The 22,315-nt window shown below is 47.2% G+C and overlaps 1 protein-coding gene across 3 annotated transcripts in view; it reads left to right on the top strand.

Moving 5' to 3' along the window:
- Positions 1-6,395, top strand: part of USP25 (ubiquitin specific peptidase 25) — a 136,614-nt gene extending 130,219 nt beyond the window's left edge. For all 3 annotated transcript variants that reach the window (XM_029577895.1, XM_029577896.1, XM_029577897.1), the window contains one exon: positions 5,638-6,395. In XM_029577895.1, coding sequence (XP_029433755.1) covers positions 5,638-5,810 — 173 coding nt within the window. In that variant the 3' untranslated portion in view covers positions 5,811-6,395. The remainder of the gene's footprint in view (positions 1-5,637) is intronic.
- Positions 6,396-22,315: the final 15,920 nt, after the last annotated feature.

The following is a 22,315-nucleotide window of genomic DNA, read 5'->3' on the forward strand; positions in this document are numbered from 1 at the left end:
GATGCCTTCTTCCCCTCCTTAAGTCCTGACCACTCAGGACTTCCAGGAGGAGTTGGACCGCAGAGGTGCAATCAGCGGTGCTCAAAGCACTGCAGAGCTTTGATCTGCCAGCGCCACCTGCCCCCATACCGGAGCCTGAGCTTCCGCGATCGATGTTGGCACCCCTGCTAGAGCATCTGGATGTCCTTCTCTGAGCCCTACCAACACAGCCAGTGCCCGAGGGGTCTTTGATGCTCCATCGGCTACCGACGACCTCCACCAGAGCAATCCTGATCCAAGGAGGAGGATGAGGCCACCGGGACTGGGCGTTCTCACCCACGGTTCTCCGAGCCGCTACTGGACCCCTCCAGCTTGCCACGGCTGATGACCCCCTCAATGCTGGGGGATCCATTGATTCCCCTGCACCCTCTGAAGCCCTCGGAGACCAGGGTTGATGCCCCTCATGGCCCTGGCCCAAGTGAGGAAGAGGATCCCTATAACCCTTGGGATAATGATTCCACAGACTTGTCCTCCAAGTACTCCAACAACTCTCTCTTGGGGCCTTCACCCCCTGAGGAGTGGTGCCGGTCACTGCCTGATGACCTGTCATTTACAGGGTTTGTCAGGGCTATGGCTGAGGCCATCCCCTTTCAGCTCCTTATGGAGGAGGATGCACGTCACAAGATGCTGGAAGTCCTCCAGTTCGTTGACGCTCCAAAGGAGATCATGGCAGTTCCGATCCACGCTATTTTAAAGGAACTTCTCCTCCGTATGTGGGAGCACCCCATCTCCTTCTCCCCAGTTAACAGGAAGGCCAATACCACCTACTTAATGCAACAGGCCCTGGGATTCGAGAGGAGGCAGCTCCCCCTCCAGTCAATGGTAGTGGACTCTGCCTTAAAAAAAAAAAAACAAAGTCCTGGTGTTCCCGCACCCATGCCTCCACTCCTTCGGGACGTGAGCATAGGGAACTCTATGCCATAGGGAGGAAAATCTTCCAAGACTCCATGCTGGTTGCCCGCATGGTGGCTTACCAACTTTACATGACTCAATACAACTGCAATCTCTGGAAGCGAGTCCAGGATTTTGCAGAAGGCCTTCCCCAGCAGCAGCAGGAAGCACTTGCCGCCATTGTGTCACTGGGTCTGGAAGCAGGGAAACATGAGGTGCGTTACACCTATGATGTTTTTGAAACTGCAGCCCACTTAGCCGCCATGGACATCAGCACCAGACGGATGGCTTGCCTCAAGGCCTCTGACCTCCAACTGGAGTCCAGGATAGGCTCGCCGATCTCCCCTGTACAGGGGAGAATCTGTTCGGGGACAAGGTCCGGGATGCGATGGCACAGCTGAAAGACCATCATGACACCCTCCAGCAGCTCTTCTAGTCCCTCAGAAGGGCCATCCTCAGCCAGAAAATCCTCCAGGCAAGACTCTCGTAAATCCTACCGGCAGCAGAAATATTACCCTCCGGCCACTCGCACGCCCCGGACCAGTTCCAGGGGTCGCCTCCGCCAGCAGCAAGCCTCCAGACCCCAACCAGCATCCCTGCAAGCCCCAGCCATGGACTTTTGACTGGCGGCAAGGGAGCTTAACTCAGCTGGCAGCTCTCCTGGCGCCCGATTCCCCTAGTCAGCGGCAGGCTCCCCAGCTTCACCTGGTACTGGGAAGGGATCAAGTCAGACCACTGGGTTCTCTCCATCGTCCGCCAGGGGTATCATCTGCACTTCAGCCAGCTCCCAGAGACCTCTCCCCCATGTCCATCTTGGGGTTCATCCGCCCATTTGGTCATTCTTCAAAATGAACTCTCCGCCTTCCTCACAGTGGGCGCAGTGGAACCGATCCCTCACGAACAGGGCCAAGGGTTCTCCTCGAAGTATTTCCTCATCCCGAAAAGGAATGGTGGCTCGCACCCCATTCTCGACCTCAGGGTACTGAACAGATTTCTCTTAAGAGAAAAATTCAAGATGGTCTCTCTGGGCAGGCTGATCCCCCTCCGAAGAAGCGGAGACTGGCTTTGCTCCCTCCACCTAAAAAGGCATACGCACACATTGTGATTGTCCCCAACCACAGGAAGTACCTTTGCTTCCTGGTGGGGAATGCACATTTTCAATACAGAGTGCCGGCATCAGCCCCTCGCGTCTTCACCAAATGCTTGGCGGTGGTGGCTGTCTACCTCAGGTGTGGCTCAGTCCATTTTCCCATACCTGGATGACTGGCTGGTCAGGAGAGACTCCCGCTCCGGTGCCTTGCAAGCTCTGGCCCTGATGGTTCAGACTCTGCAGACAGTGGGGTTCATTATCAACTTTCCCAAGTCGCACATCTGTCCGTCCCTGTACCTAGACTTCATAGGCATCAGGTTGGACACGGCACAAATGAAGGCTTTTCTGCCCAAGGGCCAGGCGATTGCCCTCGCCTCACTGGCCACCCTCATCTGCAACAGCAGGAGGGTGCCATCCCGTTTCCTGCTCAGTCTGCTGGGCCACATGGTGGCCTCCATCCACGTGACTCCCTTAGCACTCCTCTGCATGAGGAGCCCTCAGTGGGCCTTGCGGTCCCAGTGGCAACAGGCATTTCAGGATCTGGAGCTCCAATCACCGTCATGGACCCTCTCAGACTATCTTTCACCTGGTGGGAAGCCCTCTCCAATCTAGAACGCGGCTTCCCTTCCAACCCGCTTTGTCCCAAGTGACCTTCACCACTGATGCTTCTCAGGGGTGGGGAGCCCACATGAATGGCCTACACACTCAAGGCCTTTGGACCGCTGCTGAAGCACGTTGACTGATAAACTTTCTTGAGTTTCGGGCATTAGGGTACACCTTGTGGGCATTCTGGGATCAGTTGTCATCCAAGGAAGTTCTGGTCCAGACGGATAACCAGGTCGCAATGTGGTACATCAACAAGCAGGGCGGCACTGGCTCGTTCCTCCTCTGCCAAGAGGCAATGCAGGTCTGGGACTGGGCCCTCTCCCAAGGAATGTATCTGCGGGTGACCTATCTGCTATGTCACCTCCTCAATATGCTTGCGGACCGTCTCAGCCAGCCCTTCCAGCCGCACGCATGGTTCCTCAACCCAGCGGTTTCAGCCGGCCTCTTCTGCCGCTGGGGGATGCCGGATGTGGACCTGTTCGCATCTCCTCTCAACCACAAGGTGAGCAGGTTCTGCTTCCTAGTAGCGGGGAATGGCCATCTGGCCTGTGATGCCTTCTCCCTTCACTGAGGGCAAGGCCTCCTGTTTGCGTAGCTGCCTCTCCTGCTCCTCTCGAAGTTTCTGTTGAAGCTTCAGGACAGGGGGGATCATGATTCTTGTGGCACCCTCCTGGCCTCAGCAGGTTTGGTTCCCACTCCTCTGTGCATGCGCCCATTCCGCTGGGGACTGCGCCCAACCTCATATCACATAACCAGGGCACCCTGCGCCACCCGAACCTCCGGGCACTGGCCCTAACAGCTTGGATGTTGAGCACCTGATCCTCCAGTCCTCACAGCTCTCGGACTGTGTTTCCCGAGTCCTGATCGAATCCTTCGACCAGGAAGTCCTACACCTCAAAGTGGAAACGTTTTTCCATCTGGTGCGGGGAGCAGGGGCTGGACCTTTTCTCCTGCCCTTTCCCCCAGCTGCTGGACTACCTGTGGCACTTGTCTGAGTCTGGGCTCCAGACCAATTCCGTCAGGGTGGTACTCAGTGCTGTCAGCGTGTACCACCGAGGTGTTGCTGGTACACCTGTTTCGGTCCAGTCCCTCGTTGGCCTTTTCATATGGGGTCTCCTCCAAATGAAGCCCCCTCTTCGGCCACCAGCAGCATCCTGGGACTCTCAATGTTGTCTTGGCGAGGCTGATGCACCCTCCATTTGAGCCTCTGCAGTCCTGTGATCTGAAGTTCCTCACCTGGAAAGTCATATTCCTGGTGGCGATCACTTCTGCTCGCAGGGTCAGTGAGCTTCAGGATCTGGTTACATTCGCACTATACCCGAAGTTCTTCCATGACTGTGTGTCTTGCGTACGCATCCTAAGTTCCTGCCCAAGGTGGTGACTGATTTTCACATCAGTCAGTCGATTCTTGCCCACCTTCTTTCCGAAGCCACGTTCCCACCCTGGACTGTAAACGGGTGCTAGCCTTCTACCTAGATCACATAGCAAGTCACAGGCAGTCCACCCAGCTCTTCGTGTCATTTGACCCCAACAGTGGGTGCAGCAGTGGGTAAGCAAACCCTTTTGAACTGGCTGGAGGATTGCATCGCCTTCTGCTATGCCCAAGCAGTCCTTCAGTTAGCCAGCAGAGTGAAAGCACACTCTATGCTGGCCATCTCAGCGTCGCTGGCCCATTTGCAGGCAGTCCCAGTCGCAGAAATCTGCTGGACTGCAAGCAGGAGCTCTCTCCACACGTTGGCAGCTCACTACTGCCTTGACAGGGATAACTGTCAGGACAGTGCCTTTGGTCAGGCCATCCTGTGCCACCTGTTCCAGACCTGAACCCAACTCTCTCTTCTTGTGCTCCTTGTGGGACCAGACCACGCCCTGTTTCTCCACATTGCCGCAGTTGTGTTGTGCTCGTTGGCACCTTTTTCGGCCGCATGTGAGGACTACCATCCTGCTTATCCTAGGTGAAAGGGCAGTTGCTTACCTGTAACAGATGTTCTCCTAGGACAGCAGGATGTTAGTCCTCAGGAATCCCACCCACCTCCGGATAGTATCACGCTGGGCATGCTCAGTCTGCTGACCAAAGTTTCTAGTAACTTTGACAAAAGTTTTCCGTGCCAGGCTCAATCTGATGAGGCCACCCACATGTGAGGACTAACATCCTGCTGTCCTAGGAGAACACCTGTTACAGGTAAGCAGCTGTGCTTTGCACATGGTTGGTGCATTAGAAATGGCTTTACAACTAGCTGGCTTATTTAAAATAACAATTTGTTGAGGGAAGGGGTTTCAGATTTGTTCCAGATTTATTTGTAGGTTTCCTTTGTTTTATTTCTTATATCCACTACGTTTTGGATCTGATGTGTGTGGTACTTTAAGAGAAAAAATAAATTGCTATAGATATGCCTTCCGTTTCCCAGACTTTCCTCCCTGGTACCAGATCTTTGGCAGTTCTTGTGGGCTTCAGTGTCGTGCTTTTTCGGTAGTGCATCAGTCATTATTGTCTGTTTCAATTATGTACGAATAACTGTTAACCACCGTGGAATATAAATATTTTAAAGATCAGCATATCAGCGCTTCGAGTTCATGGAGATTCACAGTGGTGAAAGTGATCCAGTACAATGTGCTTTCAAAGGCTTTAATGAGCAATAATCCAGTCAGATCAGAACCAATATCAGGGAATCTTTATTCATTTTAAGGAGTAGAAGAATTATCTTAAAAAATAAATTGGAATAATTAGGTTAAACTGCACTTAAGTTGGAAAGCATGTATCTTTGCTTTTGATGCATGTTTCAATGTAAAAATCTCTCTCGCAAATGCTAGCAAACTTTTGTGACCTAACTATTTTCTCTGAGTTGAACACCCATTTCTATTTTCCCAAAACTGTTTTTTGGGGGTTTTTTTGTGCATCTACTTATCTAGAGCTATAGAGATTATAGGTATTTAGAATTTACAGATTAAAAAAGACCGTTCTGCGTAGCCGGCTGAGTTGTCTCTTTTTTTTTTTTTTTATGCATAATTCATAGCACACTTACAAGAGAAGCTGACGGACTTCCTGCCAAAACTGCTGGACTGCTCCACGGAGATCAAAGTTTTCAACGACCCGCCAAAGCTCCCTTCCTACTCCACACACGAGCTGTGTGAACGATTTGCCCGCATCATGCTCTCACTCAGTCGAACGCCAGCCGATGGAAGATGAACGTCAGCTGCCCTCTTCCCCCCCCCCCCCCCCGCACATTGTATAAACTTTTTAAAGTTCTTAACCCTCGCCTTCCTGTTACAGGGTTTGCTTATTGCTGCTAGAGTTTTAAACTTTTTTAAAATTTTATTTTAATTAACGATAGCAGATGGCGATATGATTGTACAGACTTTTATCCCGGCTGCAAATGGTAACTCTGCATGGCGCTCTTTTTTTTTTTTTTTTTTTTTCTTTTAATTGGAACTGTTGAAACTGAGAAACCATTATGGCAAGGTTGCTCTTATTGCCACTTATCTGTTACAATGTTACTTTTGCTTTTATCTTAAACGTTTTATTTTACTGACAGCTTTCTTTTCGCTCTGAATCATTCCCTGACTCGCAGCCCCGTTGTCCAAGTGCCGTGTCAGTACATGGTGCCTGGTAGCTTGTAAATGAGAGAATAAAATTATATTTATGGCTACTTCTGTTTGCAAACAGGTATGTTGTACATCAGTGTATTAATATATAAATATTTTTAGATTGAAAAAAAAAAACCTATAACGAGTTTGTAAGTAAGGCGCTCGTGCACAAAATTCTTGTATTTTCTTGGCTGATTTTTTCTGTTTTAAGCATTATATTTTGAAAAGATTTGATTGGCACAAAGTAGATTTTTTTTTTTCTTTTAAGTAAAATGGGCAGTTTGTTTCTGAAATAAAACTTCCCAGTGCTTTTTTTTTTCTTTCAAACTGATGCAGGTATTTTCTCTTTGAGTGCATTTACCATATCACGTCTGCCTGATACGCAATGATGTGTATGTGTGTGTGAAAGCTACATTTTATATTTTTCCTGTTACAGTATATTTTGATGTATGTGGCTAAGTACTAATATTCCCTGCTACCTTGAGTTTATGCATTTTGTGTGGTGGTCTGTCTAGGGGGCAACTTAACCAAGCATGAACAGACAATTAGGAAACGGTACGAATGCTAAGGGTGGCATGATGAGCTGATGAGAGAGTTTTCAGTCTGAAGAAGGAGGGCTGTGTGCAAAGTTTTGGCGACCTGTACTGTTATAGTTGTTGCCAATTTTCCAGACCGTTATCTATTTCACTTTCATTCCCTCTCTTAAATGGAAATAAACACTCCAGGGGGAGGGGGGGTGAGGATCATTGGAAGTGGAGACGTGGAGTAAGCAAGATTTGGGACCATTTGTCTAGACACATCTTTCACAAAACATGGTACCTCGTTGCACAGCCATGGATGTCTTGTGTACCTGGAATGAAGAGCTGTGTGTTATATTTTTACCCGTGAAATTGATGACACTTTCCTGTGGCAAACTGAGCAGCGCTCAAGAACAGGTCTGTGTATACTTTAAGGGATCTGCTGGGTACTTGCAACTCGGATAGGCCACTGTCAGACTGAGGATGATGAGCTCGATGGACCTTGGTTTGACTCACTTCTTATGTTGAACGCAGGAGTGCAGGTCTGTGGATGTTGAACATTTTTTCTTTTTTGTTAAAAGATTTGAAATAGTTTAAAAAATGTTACATTTTTCTTTGTTGTTCTTTAGATGTAGTAGATTTGCTGTGTGTATTATCCCGTAACTCGACAGAGTGTACACAAAGATTTCTTGCACTCCAATCAAGATCCAGCCCAGAGGCTTAACAAGGCAAGAATTTAAGGAAGAGCCCATGTGTGAGAGATGACCCAACGATGATTCTTCTAAACAAGAGAAAATTTTAATAGATGAGAATATCATGAATGAGCACAGAGAGAAAGATGGCTCCCTCTTCTGTAATTCATGTTTTTATTTATATCTGTGAGAGGTCAAGTTCATGGGTGGAAGGCATTTTACCTCCATTAATAGACTGAACATTGCCCCCTCTCAATGGAGCTAAATGTTTGCCCGTTCTTGCACAACACAGGGAGAAGATGTTCCTAAGGGGACATATTTAGTTTGGGGAGGGGAAAAATACGTGTGCAAATTGCATTTTCAAATCTTCATGCTTATTTATCCAGCAAAATTGTACCCACAGCGGTATTTCAGATTCCGTGCTTCATTGTGAAACTGAACAGTAATGTACACGTCCTGGCATGGAAAGCATCATTAGTCAACAAATCAATAAACATTTCTGCACCGCAATGCTAAGATCTATGCTACTACGCTACACGACAAAGCAATGTGAAACTTCTTATAAAAGGGTTTTCATCGTGGTGGCTTCGAAACCAAGGGCCACTCTTCACATTGTATTTTTCATTTGGGAGGGGAGTAGTGAGAGGAGGAAGAGGAGGTACTTTAGTGTCAAATGTATTCATCTCTTCCACTGCATGCAACTGCCAAGTAGAAGCCAGTACAAGATTCTGGATTAGCATAGGCCCACTCCATTTATTATTTTACTTTACTCACTGGATTCTAGCTCACCATTTATAAATGAGCTTGTGTACAGTTATTACAGTGGGTGAGGCGATGCAGTGGTTCATAGCAGAGACTCAACTGCGAAAATAGACCATTGTGCCAGGAAAAGAATTTCCAGTACACAGAGATGAAAGGAAGATCCCTGCGTTGGTTTGCAGTCTTCATGAGGCATCTCGGTGAAGCACTTTGTGATGGCACCAGCATCCTTCAAGTGGGCAAACAGCATTCTTGTCATGTTTCTCTCTCTCTTCACATTGTGTGCACCTTCTGGAGTTTGTTACTTGAGAGTAGTTGGCGGGTACCACAGTGCCCCTTTTAATTGTGAGTCAGTTACTGCCGTCATAAACTGTTTGTGTTTACCTAAACAAAGAAAATGTGTATTGCTGCTATCAGATCAAGGGCTTCACCTCATGCTCCTGCCTCTTGCTGTGAGATTAGACCATGAGATGTTCCTAGTTAAAATTCCAAGATCCCATTCACTGTAATAGGAATTCTATTTCTCCAGTTAGATTTCTGGGGTTTTCATATTTTGTTTTCTGCTCAAGATGTGTAGCCTTCACATGTCTAACATGAATGATGAATTTTAAGATTTACATGATGATAAAGATCAAGAAAAAAAAATTAAGGTGGTACTTTTTATTGGACTAACTTTATACATTTCTTGACCTTTATATCCACAAGTGGAGTTAAACAACAGCTGCATGGTGTTAGCTAAGATTATACAGAAATTTTTCAGTATAGCAGAATAAACATTGTGCAAAATATTACTTAATGTATGTTGAATCACTTGCAGATTTAAAGCCAAATCGACAGCTACTGCTCCTCTGGGAATCAAAGTTGTGGGAAATAGTTGATGAAACAAATCTGGCCTTTATTAACATTTGTTTCTAAGAGAAAGTGTGATGATCAAGCGGGGGTGCTCATCTGATTAGCATCAACTACGGTAAAATAAATTGATGAGCTAATAAGTTTACCATGGGCCTCTACTTTGACAGTATAATGCAGATTGATTCAGATTTAGTAATGGTGGCCTTGACTTACTCAGTATAGGGTTTCCTTCATTCTTCCAGCAGTTATTGTAGTTAATCTGAAAGATGATTTGTTTGTTTAAGAATTTATATATTGCTACAAACTAAGGCATTTTACAAAAAATTAACATATAAATATGAAGTTATTTCTCCATAGAGCTTATGATCTAAGTGGGTGCCTGAGTAACTCTAGGACCAGGGACCAATATGTCCCTTCTCATCCTGATCAAACCCCCCCCCCCCCCCCCCCCACACACACACACACATTCTTACATCCAATTAAAAACATGATATGGTATTGCAAAAAGCCTGCAAATAGTTGGCTGAAAAGGCCGCAGCTTTATTAACAATAAACAGAATAATAAAAACACCTACCCCAGCCGTGGTCATGGTTACTGGGGATGTACCCCCAAGTCATTCACCACCTGCCGTGACAACCAAGCAAGGCAGCAATCTTCAGCCACCGGCTCCCTGCCTTGGTACCAAGCAAGGGGGGGCCACTCGTCCGGGCGTAACCATGTCCTCCAATTCTGCTGTAGAGGTGTTCCCTTGACAGCTGTCCTGTTGCCGTGATGCAACACTTATTCAACTCGGCTACCCGCCTTAGGCATGAGGCATGCTTTTTTCCATGCCTCATTCCCACCCACAAACAATGTTTGGGACCAGCATCGATGACTTTTGAATAGGTCCTTAACTGCCTCCTGCAGTGTTATTGAAGATGTCGTAACCAATGTCGGACAAATGTGTTTGGTCTGGCCTGAACAAACCATCACATTGCACATCTGCCCAGTCATGCGAAATATGCGACTCTCCCAACCTTTATATGCCCACCTGGCAATTCACCTTTTTGCGACTCCTCCCCCATAGCTTTATATTGCCCCCATTTTGGATGTGGAATGATGTCTGACCATAACAGAAAGGTATTTGGCCACCAGGCACCTATTTCAGCAATGTCAGTCTTCATCCTCTTATTTAGTTGTTTGCATGATAGACTGCCCAGATTGTAACCCCTGAGATGTACTATTAATGCATTTGGGGGGGCCGCTGAATCCCTGCAATGATGTAGGAGAGGTAATAACTGGTTTGATCACATATCCCTCCAGCCCATCCAGACTATGGTCACGCCTGAAGGAGCCAAGGATTGCTAGCCCTCCTGGCAGCCCAATGTACGAAAGAGTGTCCAATAATGCACATGGTCTAAAGAAAATGTGACTCATGTGCAATGATATCAAACGTCATGAGTGATATTACTTGTGTGATCAAGTCTCATATATGCATTAGCTACAGAGGACTTCCAACATCCTATTTGCTTTATTGTGTCCATCTGTAATCCTGCCTGTGCTGCACTGCTCACAGCTCTGATTCTGAATGAGTGAGATATGAACTTGCTGTGACTGAGACCCAATCTGTCTGTTGCAAGACAACATACAGCAGAAAATTGGTATCAGGTGAGTGGAACCCCATTGGCGTGAATAAGCAAATGCGCCCCTTGTTGGGGCCGAATGGCCAAGTAGTTCTTCATGTTCTTTTACTGGGCTGGTAACCGGAGTGCCAATAGATTTTAATGTAAGCAGGTCTCCCTTACAGGCCTGATCTGTCTTGCACTGTGTATCCGTATGGAGATGGATGACAGTGCGCATGTCACATACTCAAATAATATGCCATTGAAGCCGGAGTTGCAATGCTTACTTGCAATGCTCCAAAGAATGCCAATGAGAAAGCCAAGCAAAATAAGCAAGCCTCAAAGTTTGATACACATATGGTTGGCAATAGCATGCCCAATTTTTCCAGTAGGTCATGTGTAATTGGGAAGCGAGAATCATTCGTCAGTCTGTCTTTTCTGGCCCAACCTACGAGCATTCTCTTAACTGCAAATGACTTGGGGTCGCTCCAGCCGCGTGCCTTTGCAAAGAAGGCTAGTCCTCCTAAGTGCTTAACTACGGACTTCCTGGAGCACCTGAATCCTTAGCATGAGAGACATATCTGATAATGAAGTTCTCCGGTATAGGGCCAGCCACCTAGCCAAGCTCATTTAAAAATACCTTCATGTGTTAGTAGCTCCTGCAGTAAGCTGACCATGTGCAACCAGCTGACAGTCCTTTTATGAGGTCTCTGGTAGTCTGAGACCAATCTCCTGTAAGTGTTCTGGCAATCTCCTGTAAGTGTTTGGTTCCTGTCTCCTCTGCTGTGGGTACCTGTTTATGAAATAATTCCCACTTAGCTCGTGATAAAGTATCTGCAACCCCATTACTAACCCCTGGTACATGTCGCGCTCTAATGGTGGTATTGCTGCGTAAACTAGCCAGTACAACCTCTCCTAGGCAGTTCTGCTACGTGCGGACACTTAGCATATTGACTGTTGAGCACATGGACGACCGCTTGATTGTCACCCCAAAATATGATTTGCTTTTTCTGCAACTTTGCCTTCCAAAGCACTAGAGCCATCAGTAAGGGAAATAACTTGAGGATTGTAATGTTCTGAGTTAATCCTGCCTCCACCCATGTGTCTGGCCAAGGAGTGGCAGACTATGCACCCTGGCAATACAACCCGAAATCCCATCCTTCAGACGCGTCAGAGTATATGTTTAAATCTTTACTGGAATGTGGGGCTCTTGCCAAAGAGATACCCCATTGAAGTCAACTAGGAAGGATACCCAAATGGCATTGTCATTGCGCATGGGTCTTTGGGTATCACTCTACAGGCGAAATTCAGGCTGCCCATGATGGATTGCAATTCATGGGGAGTCAGCTTCTTTGCACTTGCAACTTCATTCAACATATCCTGCAACTTTACCACATTATCCTATGGTAATCTGGATGTCGTTATCTTGAAGTTGAGCTCGATGCCCAAGAAATGGATACAGGTGGTGGGGCCTTTGGCCTTCTCCTGTGCCAAAGGGACTCTGAAATCGGTTGCCATAGCCTGAAAATTTGGAGTAGGTGTGAACAGCAGTCTCGCTCGGGCCAACAAATAAGAAGTCATCCAAGTAATGTATGGTTTATCGACCCTGGAATGTTGGACCGATGCCCAATGCAGAAAAGAGCTGAACAGTTCGGCACAAGACAGAGAGCAGCTCCTAGACATGCATTTGTCAAAATAGAATTGCTTCCGGAATCGAAAACCCAAAAGTGGGAAACTATTGGGGGGTGCACTGGCAGCACCTGAACGCGGACTTGATGTCTACTTTTGCCATCAAGGCACCCTTTCCACACCTTAGCACTGCTATGGCACTGTCGCACGATATGTATTGAACCATGCACTCCTTTGGGGGTAAAATAGTCATTTACGGATTCTTCCTTGGGATAGACAGGTTCTGTATGAGCCTGAATTTACCAGGCTCCTTCTTTGGAACTACAGCAAGCGGCAAGAGAATCATTTTTGTAAAAGGAGTATTGAAAGGACCCACTACCCTCCCTATAGCCAGCTCGCCATCAGTTTTTCCTGCACTATGTTAGTATGCCGTAAGGATGATGGGGCATTGTTCGGGGTAGCACCCTGCAATTGCCCTCAAAATGGGATGCGAAAACTTTCTCAAAAACCTTACTCAATACGAAGTGCCTCATTGTGCTTGGGGTAGCTGTCCAGCCAAGAAGACATAGCTGCCAAAATTATGGGAGATGGGGTCTTGCTGAAAACTGGAAACTCATTTGAACTTAGTGAAAATCCTCCCCCCACTGCTGTCTTCTTGGTGCACTTGTTCGCTGGATGCGAGACGAAACAGGCTGAACATACATGCCTGAATATGCAGTCTTGAAAGTTGCAGCCCGATTCATTGTACTTCCAGAAGACGTTCTTCAGCAATTGAGTAGGAGGGGGGGGTTGTGCTGTCGCTGTGAAACTTTTTCGTGAAGATAGAGTGTGAGCGCTCGCGTCACTCACTTTCTTCATCATTTGTTTCAACCACAAGCTGACATCTTGAATCCCCAAGACACAAATTGTTTTTCCTCCATTTTATCACTGAATCACTCCTTGTAATTTAACCACGCCCAACCTTTGTACTCCTTGTACGCTCTGAGGATAGTGTCTGCATAGGTAAGCATGGGCCATACTGGGCTGGGTCATATTGTCCTATCATGCTCATCATCCTGAAGAATGCTCGCGTCCAATTAATTATATTTCTTGGGACTTTCTTGTCAAGAACAGATGTGATGTCCACCTCCTCATCCTTTTTACGCATGATTGGTCTTCTTCCCTCCAATAAGTGGAAAATGTCTATGTAAGTCAATTTGCAGATCTTCTTGCGAAGAGATTTCAGTACACTCCCAGAGCTGCGACAGTGTAGTGAGTGCTAGTGGCCCCCCTGGAAGCCTGCTCGTTCTCCGCTGCTGAATTATCTGAGTCAGACATGTCTGTGGTGCTACTCGAACTCTAACTGGCCTTGCGCTTGCGCTTGGTTTTGCCTTTTTTTATTGGTCACTGGTGCTGATATCCCCCCCCCCCCTTCGAGATGAGCATTACCACCCATACTCACCGTGGCTGTGCTTGTCCCGTGAGCACTCGCACTGAAGGCCACAGGTGAGTTCGATCATCCCCCGATTTGAGTTTCTGAAGGTGTGGCCGGAATCTGCTCCCCAAATGAGGAGGAGGAAGAGCTGGTCGCATCACCAATGGTTTTGTGCAAACCAGGTGCTGTTGCGGCAGTGTCGGCGGTGCAATTTTCTGTGTGTGTGATGGTGTTTCCAGTCATAGCAATGGTAGATTAGATTTTGTAGGCCAGCATCCCCAAGAGTATGCAGCAATGGGGTACAAGCCCGCAAAACTGGAGGGAAATAGAAAACCCCACTGAGGACTGGGTCCCCAACTGGGACTGAGTCCACCCACCTCCCTGTTGCTGCGTTGCCAGCACAATGAGCCCACTGGCTAGAAAGCCTGACCAATAACCTGGTGCCGCACTGTCATGTCCCTGATGCCACCGCCCACCTGCGACATTGTGCACAAGTGGAAGACCAGATGCAATGGAGGGGAGGGAAGGGTGCCGTTAACTGAAGATCTGGAGTGCATTGTATGCTGCGATGGGATGACGCCAAGTGGCTGAGCACTCCCCGGGGGGCTCTGGTGTGAAGTTAAAATTGACGGTGCCCCCCTGGGGAGTTTTGCTGCTGGTGAGATGCTGTACCCTGGTGCTGGCTTGTCACCATGCCCAGTGGAGAATCATGTGCTGGCCTGCTGCTCATTGAGGGCTCTATGTCACCTCCATTGTCCCACATGAGTTGGGGCTGCCACAAGCAACCCAATGCTACTCTTCTTCCCCAACTGCCTCTGCTCCAGCCCCCCTCCCCTTCTGTGCTCCCTGATGGGCATGCTTGCTGCCTGCTTCTGGATCTTGATCCGCAGCCCTGAAACTCTGGCTCTCCTCCATGCTATGCGAGAGCTGGCTTTATTATGCTGGAGTGGAGAAAGCCGGCATGCTGAAAATCTGTGCACATACGGGCGGATTTTAAATGCCCTGCGCGCGTAAATCCGGGCGGATTAACGCGCGCAGGGCCCTCGCGCACGCCGGTGCGCCTATTTTGCATAGGCCGCCGGCGCGCACAGAGCCCCGGGACGCGTGTAAGTCCCAGGGCTTTGTCAAAGGGGCGGGGAGGGGGCGTGTTGGGGCGTTCCCGAAACGATGCGGCGTTTTGGGGGCGGGCCCGGGGGCGTGGTGCCGGCCTGGGGGGCGTGGTGCCAGCCCGGGGGCGTGGTCGAAGCCTCCGGACAAGCCCCCGGGTCGGGTGACGGCGCGCGCAGATTTACGTCTGCTTTTAGCAGGCGTAAATCTGCCAACAAAGGTAAGGGGGGGGTTTTTAGATAGGGCCGGGGGGTGGGTTAGGTGGGGGGAGGGCGGAGGGAACAGGCAGCGCGCGCTGGGCTCGCCGCGCGCAGGTTGCACAAATGTGCACCCCCTTGCGCGCGCCGACCCCGGATTTTATAAGATATGCGCGTATCTTATAAAATCCAGCTTACTTTTGTTCACGCAATTTTTTAAAATCTACCCCATAGTGTGGGGGAACTTCCTATTCTATTTTTTTTTTTTTTTTTTTTTAATTGAGAGCGGGAGTCAAATCCATGGTCACTCTATTTATTTATATTTCGCTTTTCAAACTTTTTCAGCACTTCAAAGCGGATTACATTCAGGTACTGTAGGTATTTCCCTATCCCCAGAGGGCTTACAATCTAAGTTGGTACCTGAGGCAATGGAGGGTAAAGTGACTTGCCCAAGGTCACAAGAAACAACAATGGGATGAACCCTGGTTCATAGCCCACTGCTCTAACCACTAGGCTACTCCTCCACTCTTGATCTGCCTCTCTCCTACCGTGCTGAGCCACCCATTTGCGAAGAGAAGGCACAGGCAAAGAGGAAATATGGCGCACGGACCTTGAATTTAAAAGCCCTACGTGTCATCGGCATGTGCCGGTAGTCCCACACTGCCGATGTCATCTGAGGCGGCCTGGCGCCCCCCCCCCCCCTCATGACATCAACAGTGAGCCAAGGATGCGATATCGCACAAGGGAGGGCGAGCCCCCCGCCGATGGCAGACCTGCCGTGGTAGGGGGGACTGCAGCAAGAACCCTGCCGTGCTCCAGGTTATGCGCAGGCTTCCGCGCACATATTGGGAGATAAATTGAGTTGCCAAGATCAGAAGGCGTGGCCATGGCAGAGGCAGGATTTGAAACCAGGTTGCCTGGTTCCCAGTCCATAGTTTTAACTATTAGAAAAGATTGCATCAATCCTCATATTTTTCATTCTCTGATTCCTACCATGTCAGGTTATTTTATTGGAATTTGGTACTGTACTTAGCAAAATAAGGTATAAAATATTTCATGTTCAAAATTATTTTTCTTATGTAATGTAACAAAATTACCATTGTACATTAACTGGTCATTTCTTATTCAAGTCTGAGAGTAAAGATCTCAGTTTTGGCCATAGGGATAGAAGGTGGGTGTAGTTGAGGCCTTTGGCGTGCTGAACCTCCTAGTAAGCCGCATATTCATCAAACCCTAGTTGCTCAGCATTATAGAAGATCTGTAATAATATGACCGAATTTTAAAATGGCCACGCTTGCAAATATTGGCACTTACGTGTGTGGCCAGCCCTGTGTGCGCTGCACACATTTTCAAAAGGGCCCAGCCATGCGTGTAACTGCCAATACGTGCACAAGGGCCTGGCCCTGAAAAAGGGGAGGGTGGGGCGGGACTGAGGCCGGCCAGGACAGCGGCCATTAGCCGCTGTTCCAAGGAAGCCCAATCCAGCAAGCGGCCAGCGCATACAAGTTGCTACTGTGCCGGAGTAGTAAGTAAAACAAATTGACACCTTAATTGGAGCAGACTGGGAGGGAACTGGGGGAGGCCCGATTGCATCACTGTGCATAATTCGATAACATTCCCCCCCCCCCCCCCATGCACATATGTGCGCGGATTATAAAATCTGCGCGAGCATGTTATAAAATTGGTGTGTCCATCTGCGCGTGCGCTTTTAAAATCTACCCTATATTGCATTAGCTTTATTTATTTGCTTCTATTTTATTGCATTTGTACTTACTTTAATAAAAGTGGCTACCTAATTCAATCTGTTGCAAAATTACTTGCCTTACAAATAATCATTAATTAAGCAATTCAGTCTCGCGCTGCAGTCCTATATTGGCCAAATAAGTTACGGTAGGGATATATGCCAAGATTAAATGAAGAGTACTTAACTCCACACCCTGGATCCTCAGTGATTGCCTAATTACTTTTATATGTCAAGGCAGACCTTTTCAGTTCTTGTTCTCATGACAAAAGTATTTGGCCCTCTGCTGAGAACATAAGTTCCTCTGGCTAAAAACTATGGGTCTGATTTTCAAAATGTGTTTACACTCTTAAACCTGGACTTTACATTTGTAAGTACACTTTACCCATGTAAGTAAGCTTTTGAAAATTGCTTCAGTATGTGCGTTAAGTGTATTTAACACAGGTAAATGGGCTTTTGAAAATTGCTATGATAGTATGTTACATTTACATGCATAACTTCTTTGAAAATTCACCTGTAAATGTTGTAGGGAGAAAAGGAAGGCAAATGTGTTTTATAGATTAACAACATTCTGTCGGCAATGGTGCTGTAGGCACCAATAGGAAGAGCTGAATCACAGCCTAGCTGGCCAGTAGGATTGGCACCACCTTTAATTAAATTGAAACTGTCTTTTTTTTTCTTATTTGCTTGTGTTAGGGTTAGATGGTTCTTTCCTTCTTGCATGTACCTACTTGAATGTAATAAAAAATATGACCTTCAGGTCTGGGCTTCCTCTCCCATCCTCTTGTGGAGAGAAATGGTCACAGCAGGGATCTCTGTTCTGTATGTGCCAAGGTTATGGGAGTAAATCTGCTAAAGCCAAGCTGCAAGCAGTTTGGGGCCCGAGTATGCACACCATGTCCATGTGCAGAGAGAGGATGAATGAGGAACAGATGAGGAAACACTAGCTGCTCACTTTGGATTCCTTGAATAAAGCTGGCAGTGCATTTTGTTTTTACTGTCAAGGAGAGCCTCTCCTGCTTGTCACAAGACTGTTTTACCTTGTTTTCTCTTTCTCAGTTTCGGGCCGATACAATAAAGCGCAGCCGGGCTTGCGCATTTTAGGCACGTAAGACGGACGCGCAATTCATTATATGCTGTAAAGCTGGGGCAATGAAGAAGCACTATGGGCCGACTTAAAAAAAGATGGGGCATCCATTTTTATTAGAGTGGTTTACAGGCCTCCAAACCAAAAGGAAGAGCTGGACAGAGATCTGGTTGAAGACATCCACAGGATAGGAAAGAAAAGAGAAGTGGTGATCGTTGGAGACTTTAATATGCCGGATGTAGACTGGAGAATCCCATCTGCAGAATCTAATAATAGTAGAGAAATAGTAGATGCCCTGCAAGTAGCTTTGTTCAAACAAATGGTAATGGAACCCACGAGAGAAGGAGCTATACTCGACTTAGTGCTCACTAATGGAGATAATGTCTCAGACGTCCAGGTGGGTGCCCACCTCAGCACCAGTGATCATCAAACGGTATGGTTTAATATCACAAAAAGGACACGGAAAAGAAGCACAAAAACCCAAGTTTTGATGTTCAAAAACACAGACTTTGATGAAATGGGGAAGTACCTGGAGGAAGAATTAAAAGGCTGGGAGAAAGAGAGAGATGTGGATCAACAGTGGACCAATCTAAAAGGAGCAATTACCAAGGCAACTAATCTATATGTTAGAAAAGTAAAGAAAAGCAAAAGAAAAATGAAACCTATCTGGTTCTCAAAGGAGGTGGCTGACAAAATAAAGGCTAAAAGAACAGCGTTCAAGAAATATAAAAGATCCCAAAAGGAGGAGCACAAAGAAGAATATCTGGTAGAACTGAGGGAGACAAAGAAATTAATCAAGATGGCAAAAAGTCAAGCGGAAGAGAGGATTGCCAAGGAGGTAAAGAGTAGAGATGTGAATCGGAACTGATATCGGATCCGATTCTGGTTCCGATTCACATCTATAGAGATGTGAATCGGAACTGATATCGGATCCGATTCTGGTTCCGATTCACATCTCTAGTAAAGAGTGGTAACAAAACATTTTTCAGATACATCAGTGAAAAGAGAAAAGTTCAAAGTGGTATATTGAAATTGAAAGGTGGAAAGGATCAATGTGTGGAGAGAGACGAAGAAATGGCAGAAATATTAAATTAATACTTCAGTTCTGTGTTCACTAAAGAGGACCCTGGAGAAGGACCATCACTAGTTAACAAGAAACTGGAGGGGAATGGAGTGGATGTAACTCCATTTACAGTAGAAAATGTATGGGAAGAGCTGGTGAAACTGAAAGTGGACAAAGCCATGGGGCCCGATGAAGTTCATCCCAGAATACTGAGGGAGCTCAGAGATGTGCTGGCGGGTCCACTGTGTGACCTGTTCAATAGATCCCTAGAAACGGGAGTGGTGCCGAGTGATTGGAGGAGAGCGGTGGTGGTCCCGCTTCACAAGAGTGGGAACAGAGAAGAGGCTGGTAACTACAGACCGGTTAGCCTCACTTCGGTGGTGGGAAAAGTAATGGAGTCACTGTTGAAAGAGAGAATAGTGAACTATCTACAGTCGGGAGAATTGCTGGACCAGAGGCAGCATGGAAGATCCTGTCAGACAAATCTGATTTTTTTGACTGGGTAACCAAGGAATTGGATCAAGGAAGAGCACTCGATGTCATCTACTTGGATTTCAGCAAAGCTTTTGACACTGTCCCACACAGGAGACTGGTGAATAAAATGAGAAGCTTAGGAGTGAGTGCCGAGGTGGTGGCCTGGATTGCAAACTGGTTGACGGACAGAAGACAAAGTATGATGGTAAATGGAACTCTCTGAAGAGAGAGCGGTTTTAAGCAGTGTACCGCAGGGATCGGTGTTGGGACCGGTCCTTTTCAATATCTTTGTGAGCAACATTGCAGAAGGGATAGAAGGTAAGGTATGTCTTTTTGCGGATGACACTAAGATCTGCAACAGAGTGGACACGCCGGAAGGAGTGGAGAGGATGAGACGGGATTTAAGGAAGCTGGAAGAGTGGTCGAAGAAATGGCAGCTGAGATTCAATGCCAAGAAGTGCAGAGTCATGCATATGGGGAGTGGAAATCCGAATGAACTGTATTCGATGGGGGGAGAAAGGCTGATGGGCACGGAGCAGGAGAGAGACCTTGGGGTGATGGTGTCTAATGATCTGAAGTCGGCGAAACAATGTGACAAGACGATAGCTAAAGCCAGAAGAATGCTGGGCTGCATAGAGAGAGGAATATCGAGTAAGAAAAGGGAAGTGATTATCCCCTTGTACAGGTCCTTGGTGAGACCTCACCTGGAGTATTGTGTTCAGTTCTGGAGACCGTATCTCCGAAGAGACAGAGACAAGATGGAGGCGGTCCAGAGAAGGGCAACCAAAAAGGTGGAAGGTCTTCATCAAATGACTTATGAGGAGAGATTGAAGAATCTAAATATGTACACCCTGGAGGAAAGGAGGAGTAGAGGTGATATGATACAGACTTTCAGATACTTGAAAGGTTTTAATGATCCAAAGACAACGACAAACCTTTCCGTAGGAAAAAAATCAGCAGAACCAGGGGTCACGATTTGAAGCTCCAGGGAGGAAGATTCAGAACCAATGTCAGGAAGTATTTCCTCACGGAGAGGGTGGTAGATGCCTGGAATGCCCTTCCGGAGGAAGTAGTGAAGACCAGAACTGTGAAGGACTTCAAAGGGGCGTGGGATAAACACTGTGGATCCATAAAGTCAAGAGGCCGTCAATGAAGAGTGAGTGGCTTGCCAGAATGACGGCTACTGCCTGGAGATAATACCCTTATTCAATAAACATACACATGGTTACTGTGACTCCAACATCACTCTAAGCTTCAACAGCAAGAGGAAATGTGGAAAAAAGGATTTGCACTCACAAAGCGGGGAGTAACTGGCTTGTTACGGCGGTTACTACCCCAAACAAAATAAGCCTGATACTTCACTTTCAATGCATATCCAGCATAGCTCTATGCTTCAACGGCAGGGGAGAAGAAAAACTGATACTTCATGCATATCCAGCATAGCTCTCTGCTTCAACGGCAGGGGAGAAGAAAAACTGATACTTCACGCATATCCAGCATAGCTCTCTGCTTCAACGGCAGGGGAGAAGAAAAACTGATACTTCACACATATCCAGCATAGCTCTCTGCTTCAACGGTAGGGGAGAAGAAAAACTGATACTGCACGCATATCCAGCATAGCTCTCTGCTTCAACGGCAGGAGAGAAGAAAAACTGATACTTCACGCATATCCAGCATAGCTCTCTGCTTCAACGGCAGGGGAGAAGAAAAACAACCAATAAGGGCTGAATAACATAGTCTGGGTAAAACAAATAAGCATGGGTGTAGCTTGCTTATTGCGGTGGTTACTACCCCTACTAGCCCTAACTAATCAAGCTTGATATTTCACTCGGATGCAGCTCCATCACTGCTCTCTACGTTAATGGCGAGGGTGGAAGGGAAATAGAACCAAAGAGCTAAGAGAAACAGATAAGTATGAGCAAAAATGTGTGAAGCTTGCTGGGCAGACTGGATGGGCCGTTTGGTCTTCTTCTGCCGTCATTTCTATGTTTCTATGTTTCTTAGTGCGTGCTGAAAACGACACGTTACAATTAGCACCCACCGCATGTAGATGGTATGTTAATGGTATTTAATGACCGGATTAGCTATTCCCCTCGATACAGTAACACGCGCCCAAAATATCGCGTCTTTAACCTGCACATTTTCCGCATCTTTTTACCCTCCATTTTTACCGCCTATCCTGACCCTGGCGTTAGTGTGGTGCTGTGCTCTTGACAGTCAGTGAATATCCAACGGACAGCATCGGACAGCGTCATGGACTACATGTATATATTGGCTTTGGTGATCTTTTTTCTACGGGTGAGAGCCAGATTAAGAAATGCTCTGCGAGCAAATTCTAGATGAGCTATTGGCGACAACAGCCAACAAGAGAACCCAGCACAAAGACCGGAGGAGGTATGTATATGTGTTGTTTGTGAATATCCAACAGTAACATTTTTCTGTCTGGGTGTCTCTGAGGGTCCAGCGGTGACACGGACGCCTCTACGGATGCTGGGAGAAGGACGCTGCACCCGACCTTCCTCCGGTGTCTTAGAATTAGGCATCTGGGGGTCTGCGGGTCCGGCGGAGACATGGACGCCATAGAGGATACCAAGCTAGGCCTTCCGCCAGCGTCTAGAATTAGGCATCCCTGAGGTTCCACTTCTATATTTGTTAAATGAATAATCAAGATGTATTAGGTTATGCTGATTTTCTTGTGTTGTTTTTCATGCAGGCAAAGCGGGACAGAGTCGTCCGTGCACAGGACAGGGCCATGGCAGACCTGGACGTATCATTTGCCCACGGACAATTCTCTTTGGTATGTCCATGCGAGATGTAGTCCGAACCTACCGGCTGAGCTCATGGGCAATCCTGTTCCTCTATGAAGATCTGCGCTGCGACCTTGAGCCCCTGGCCAATCACCACCATGCTGTGCCAGGGTTGACGAAACTTCTTGGTGCCTTAAATCTTTTTGGTACCGGAAGTTTTCAAAC

The sequence above is a fragment of the Rhinatrema bivittatum genome, chromosome 15 (assembly GCF_901001135.1).
Source record: "Rhinatrema bivittatum chromosome 15, aRhiBiv1.1, whole genome shotgun sequence".
NCBI classification, from domain to species: Eukaryota; Metazoa; Chordata; class Amphibia; order Gymnophiona; family Rhinatrematidae; genus Rhinatrema; species Rhinatrema bivittatum.